The following is a 6,221-nucleotide window of genomic DNA, read 5'->3' as shown; positions in this document are numbered from 1 at the left end:
CTCCTTTTTTTGCAGGGAGTCTTTAGGAATTCTGTATATATTCTGGATCTGATCCTTTGGTTTCTAGTTTATTTTTTTAAAGAATGAGTTGTATGTTAACTTGGGTCCTTCACCTATCACTTGTGACCCCTTCCCAGCTGGGGCAGCCAGCGTGTGTTGGGACGTCAGACTGGGCTTTGGGATGATGAGGACACACGGGGCAAGTGAGGGTGGAGAAGGCTGGGAAAGGTGGGAAGGATGAAGGAGAACCAGGATGTTCCCTGGGAAGCACCGCAGATGGCTGAGAATCTCAGGAAGGAAGGGACACGGGTGAACTGTGTCCTGGAGGTCTGGAAATTGCTGCTGTGGGAACAGATTCCTCTAGACCAGTTCTCTCTCTCTCTCTTTTTTTCTTTGGGCCGTGCTGCACGGCTTGTGGGATCTGAATTCCCCGACTTGGGATTGAACCTGGGCTCGTGGCAGTGAATGTGCCAAGTCCTAACCACTGGACACCAGGGAATTCCCTAGACCAGTTCCTAACAGGGTGATTTTGCCCCCTGGGGACATTTGCAATGCCCAGAGACATTTTTGGTTGTCATAGTGGAAAGGGGTGCTAGTGGAATCTGGTGGGTGGAGGCCAGGGATGCTGCAAAACACCCTACAATGGACAGGACAGCTGCCACCACCAAGAATGACTCAGCCCCAAGTGTCCGTAGCGCCACTGTTGAGAACCCAGCTCACCCTCCATATGGCCTTGTGCTAGCAGGACCCCTTCTGTGGTTCCACAGCTTCCGTTTCCAGCCCACTGGTGTGGGGTAGGATGCTGCCCCAGGAATACCCAGTCCAGTTCATGACCTTGGCCATGCCCTTTCTCTGTCTTCCTCCCCCAGGCAGGTCTGGAAGAGCCCCGCCTGGGCCCAAGTGTGCAGAGGATGGAAACACTCCCTCGGCAATGTCTCTGGGCCGCCTCCTTCGCCGGGCCTCCTCCAAAGCCTCGGACCTCTTGACCCTCACCCCCGGTGGCGGCGGTGTGCCCCCTTCCGTCCTGGATGGGGAGATCATCTACTCCAAGAACAATGTCTGCGTGCACCCACCGGAAGGCTTGCAGGGGCTCGGGGAGCACCACCCAGGTGAGCTCAGAGTGGGGAGGCCTGGGGTGACAGGCCTGGGCTCACATGCTGGGAGAGGAAGGCTTGGGGTCACAGACCTGGGAGGGGAGGGCTGTGGAGTCACAGGCCTGGGGAGAGCTGGCTGATCTCTGTAAAGTTAGCCAGCTCCTGCGCCACTTCCCCGTTTGCCCTAATTTCCCCATCTGGGAAGCAGGCCAGTGACCTTTGACTCATGAAGGGGAGGCAGGACGGTTTAAGGGGAATTAGCCTGAATTTGCAAGTAGAAGAGGGCATTTGAGCACTACAGGGCTTCTGGGAGCAGGGAGCCCCCTGCGCGCGGGGAGGGAAACCAGAGGGAAGCAGGGCATCCTCTTCTACAGGAACCTGCCCAGTGAGAGGCTTTCCGCCAGGCCCCCTTGAGCATGTGCAGGAACGAGGCCCTCAGGACAGTCTTGGTGGTTTCGTCCCTTCCTGCAGTCCAGAGTGTGGGGTGAGGACTGAGTGGGGCGTGAAGCAGGCCTAGGAATCTGGGGACGTGGAGATCTTTGATCCTGCACACCCTCTGTGCTTAAATCCTCTGTTTTGAAATCGGGGAAGAAAATTCTTAGACTCCGCAGGGATGGAGATGGAGGAGGGTCCTTTCCTGACCCTCCACATGGGAGCCCGGAGTTACCCTGAGCCATTCCCAGGACACTCCAGCCCATGGCTCTCCTTAGTTCCAGGAGTGGGAAACTTTTTCCTGTAGTGGCAGACTTTGCTATCTTTTGCTAAGCCACAGAGAAAGAAACTACATTTTTTCCAGGGCTCCAGTTGTATTTTGAGCCCCAAAACGGCAAGCTTTCTTGTGCACTAAGGGAGTAGGCACAGATTCTCTTTGCAGGAGTGTCACTGACTGTGACTGTTCTGAGGCAGGAGGTGTTAGACCTGGTTATGGCAGCCCAGCACTCACACCTGAGTCCCTCAGCCCTGCTGCTCTGAGGAAGCATCAAAAAGATGGGTTAGTGATACTAGAGGTCTGTGTGGTCCTTTGTCATCTGCGCAAATGACTTGCAACAGACAAATGTATCGCCTCGTGTAATTTGCACAACAACCTCATGAGAGTGGCTGGAGCCTGGGCAGGCCTGTCTCTCGGACAAGGAGGCCTCTCGGACAAGGAGGCTGGTGCTCAGAGGTGCTCCCCAATGCCAGCCTGGGATGGAGGTGGGGTGAGGGCAAGCCCTGGGCTCGTCCTGTGGCCTCCCTAGGCTGCCGAAAGGTGCTTCCGTATCCCCAGTCCCAGTGCACCTGCAGCCTGGCTGCAGCCCACCTGAGTCCAGACAGAGGTCCCACATCAGATGTCAATACATTTAAAATTATGAATTAGAATCAGATCTGGGCACTTTAATGCATGCAAATTATGTGTCAACAAAGTACTGAATAAATAAGTTAATAAAAAGGACAAGTTTACATTATACTAATGAACTCTTTGAAAAGTATTCTGTCCTCCTGCCTTGATAAGCATATCTTTACAGTCACCCGGACAGTTAGGTGCAGACTTAGAATCACCAGACCCTCCAGGTTCCAAAGCAGGAAAGCCGGCTTCCAGCCCCAGCTCTTTCCTGCACTACAGGGGCCCCGGGTGTTCTCCTGGTGACACCAAAGCCCCATCCACAGCCCCCACATACAGCTCAGGTGGGAAGCCCCGAGCAGGCCCTGGAAGCAGACTCTGAACTGTGAGGGCAGGGGATTCCAGGGTCCTGGTCCCTGGAGTGTGCTCTAGAAGCGGGTGCAGGCTCTGGGTGGCATGTCACCTTGACCCTGTGGACGCCTGACCACGGGACCAACTCCGAGGACTTGGGGTGCCAGGTGCAGAGGTTCTAGGCCTGGGTCTGAGGGTGTTACATGTTCTGGGCATAAAACAAAATAAATAGCAACAGCCTTTGGAGGGCTTCTGGTATCATCGTGTTGTGATGGGAGGCAAGGGAGAGGGGGCCAGAGGTCTCAGGCTCCCTTCCCAACCCAAAGCCACGTGATCTGCGGGTGTGGAGACACTTGGCCTCACCCGAACGTCATCCTTCTACATAACTGGCTGACAGCCCTGGAGTTCCCCCCACCTCTTTTGGAAATGGGAGCCAGGCTAAGGATTCTGGGTTGAGCCAGAGCCCTGGGGCATGAAAGGGACCCCAGCTCCTGCCCTAGGGGCTTCTCAGAACAGAAACCAGGAGGCCTGGGAACCTGGTGCAACAGGCACAGGAGTCAGGACACCCCGAAATGGCAGGTGCTGCAGGAGGAGGCAAGGCCACCTTACCCCAGACTGAGCGGTCAGGGGCCCGAAGAGCCCACCCACGCACTGCCGGCAGCCTTGGAGAATCGCTCTTCTCATTTTTGTCAGCAGTTCAGGGCATGACATCGAGATGGCCCCTTCTTCCAAAACAGTGGTAAGGAAGAAATGCTAAGAAGCCACAGCCAACTGGAAAAAGCCCCAATGCCACTCATCTTGGATTTATTCTTTTTGGGGCATAACAATAAAATCTGCTGCCTGTATCCGTCCTAAGATTGTGGTGAGGCTGTGAAGCCAGTGGGGCTTCTGGGTCCCTGTGTTCCCCCCAGTTCCCTGGGCTTGCCCGCACCGGGAGGCTGATGGAGGCAGGGAAGCTCTGGAGCCCCCAGTCAGTGGACAGGGTGGGGCTTTGAACGAGAGGAGGAAGGAAAGGACAGGATGGGCTGCTGCTTGAGGTCCCGGGCCCACTGGATCTGCTAGGTGTGTGTGCTTAGAAAATGCCCACAGCGCTCATTCATCCTCAGCTCAACTGTATCCCTCAGGTGTGTTTTCTCAGGGACAGGCTGTGTCTGGAGCCTGGCTACCCTGCACAGCCCCACAGTTTTACTACCCCAGGTGTGGCTCCTACGAGAAACCAGCCAGCGGCACTTCGCGCATGGCCTCCTTAACCGCCTGTCCTTCTGACCCCTCTTAGGTTACCTGTGCTTGTACATGGAGAAGGATGAACTGCTGGGGGCCACCCTCATCCTCGCATGGGTCCCCAACTCCCGGATCCAGAAGCAGGACGAGGAGGCGCTGCGTTACATCACCCCCGAGAGCTCCCCCGTGCGCAAGGCACCCCGCCCTCAGGGCCGGCGTACCCAGAGCTCGGGGGCCCCCCCTCCGCTGTCCCCCATGGAGCCCAGGCCCACCCTAATCCCCAGAGATGAGGACATCCTGGTGGTGGCCCAGAGCATCCGAGACCCCGAGCGTGTCAGCCCTTCGCCCGAGGATGGGGAGAAGTTGGCCCTGGGCTTGGGGACAGACAGCTCCCTCCTGGCCTCTCAGCCAGCCCACAGCGACTCGGGAATCTTGTCGGCGGTCAGTTCGCAGGACGGGATGGAAGAGGGCCGGGAGCTGCGACCCGAGGTGGGCGAGGAGGAGGGCTCCTTGGAGCTGTCGGCCGAGGGCGTGAGCAGGGCCAGCTCCTTCGACTCGGACTCAGAGGCCTTCTCTTCACCCTTCTGCCTCTCACCCATCAGCGCCGCCCTCGCAGAGAGCAGCAGCTCCGTGTTCCTGGAGAGCGAGAGCGGGTGAGTTCCTGACGCCCCACTGCCTCTCTGGAGCCAAGAGCAGCGGCATTTGTCCCCGCTCTGCTCACTGAGCGCTGAGGATGCCCGCATCCCATCCCGCAGGCACCAGAGCCTCCGCACCCTGTCCCCTCACTTCACGCCACCCTAGGGGATTGTGATGGATGCACAGTCCGGGGGAGGGGGGCTGGGGGTTCCCTCTCTCTTCTCTCCCTTTCCCTAGGACTAAACATTCCCTGCCAGGTCTGACTGGCCCCATAACCCAGTCTAACCCCCCTGGTGCCAGGCCCCAGGAGTCCAGGTGTCTTTTGTGCTCATCTCTGGAGGAGATGGTTGGTCATCCCCCAACCCCCAGGCAAACTCAGGTGGTGGCCGAAGGCTTGTCGGGGAGGCCTGGTCCCCAGCCAGGCTCTGTGCTCTGCCTGGGGCCAAGCCAGGCACGTGGCCCGGCGCCCCAGAGGCATCCGTAGCCTTTCTACTTCTCACACCCTCAAGCTGTAAGAGGCTGGAACACAACCCCAGGGGGGAGTTGGCAGCATTTACCGTACAGCCCCAGAGCCCAGGGGAACCAGATGCCTGGGCACACTGGTGGGCTCACTGGCCACACAGGCAGGGACCAGGGTGGGCAGCAGTGAGACCTGCCCCCTGCCTGACTGGGGAGGGTTGTTGCAGTCTCGTGGCGGCCACCACACAGCGTCGTTAGGGGGCCTCGGGGCCTCCCAGAGGTAGGTGGGCACAAGGCCCATGAACCAGAGCAGCCGGGGCAGGCCTGGCATGGGCAGGTGTGGGACTTCTGCCGCCCCTTCTCATGCTCGGCTGTGGTCCTTGTTCTCATTAGATTTCTAGGCTAACAATGGTGATGACAGTAAGTGCTGACATAATCAGACAGTCAGCACACAATCATTGAGCTCATGAGATGAGATGGGCGTGAGAAGTGTGAATGCTCTGAGCTTTGCCTGGGCACTGGGCATGTGGGCCATGGATTAATTCTTTTCATGCTCCCAACCATCCATCCCAAACCCTGTGAGGTAGGTGCTAACATCGCCCCGCTGTGTATAGAAGAGGAAAGCGAGGCTCAGGTTAAGGAACTTGCTGGAGGTCACCCAGCTAATTTAGGAGCCGAGTCATATTCGAACCCTGCCGGGTCTACACCAGACCTAGAGCACATAAGGTCACATGAACTGAGGTAATCCCAGGAGAAAAGGAGTAGGGCGGAGGAATGCAGAATGCTTTGCTGGCTTCAGCGGGAAGGAATTTGAGATGGATTCACTCCTGTTTTCTTCCCCTCAGTAAGATGTGGTCCATTAGAGCCCAAGGGTAAACTGATAACATCCATCTCGAGTACTGGAGGGTGCATGTAACGGGAGCGGTCAGCTGTAGCCGAGGACTCCAGTGCCCCATGAGGTTCCCTGAGCCGTGTGCTGTTTCCCACCAGGAAACCAGGCTGAGAACATAACTCAAAGCCACGCCTGGGTCCCGCCGCCAGCGGGGCTCTGTCAGCACTCCCCCTGGTGGTGCCACACTACCAGTCACTCCCCGTGCCCCTCCCTCAGCCACTTTCTGTCTCTATGGATTTGCCTGTTC

The 6,221-nt window shown here is 57.6% G+C and overlaps 1 protein-coding gene across 2 annotated transcripts in view; it reads left to right on the top strand.

Moving 5' to 3' along the window:
• The first annotated feature begins 890 nt into the window (after positions 1-890).
• TBC1D16 (TBC1 domain family member 16) overlaps positions 891-6,221 on the top strand; it is a 69,202-nt gene continuing 63,871 nt past the window's right edge. For both annotated transcript variants that reach the window (XM_024761009.1, XM_024761008.1), the window contains exons 1-2: positions 891-1,109; positions 4,043-4,640. In XM_024761009.1, coding sequence (XP_024616777.1) covers positions 932-1,109; positions 4,043-4,640 — 776 coding nt within the window. In that variant the 5' untranslated portion in view covers positions 891-931. The remainder of the gene's footprint in view (positions 1,110-4,042; positions 4,641-6,221) is intronic.

The sequence above is a fragment of the Neophocaena asiaeorientalis genome, unplaced genomic scaffold, assembly GCF_003031525.2.
Source record: "Neophocaena asiaeorientalis asiaeorientalis breed wild unplaced genomic scaffold, Neophocaena_asiaeorientalis_V1.1 scaffold30, whole genome shotgun sequence".
Classification (NCBI taxonomy): Eukaryota; Metazoa; Chordata; class Mammalia; order Artiodactyla; family Phocoenidae; genus Neophocaena; species Neophocaena asiaeorientalis.
This window is presented reverse-complemented; position numbering and strand designations above follow the sequence as displayed.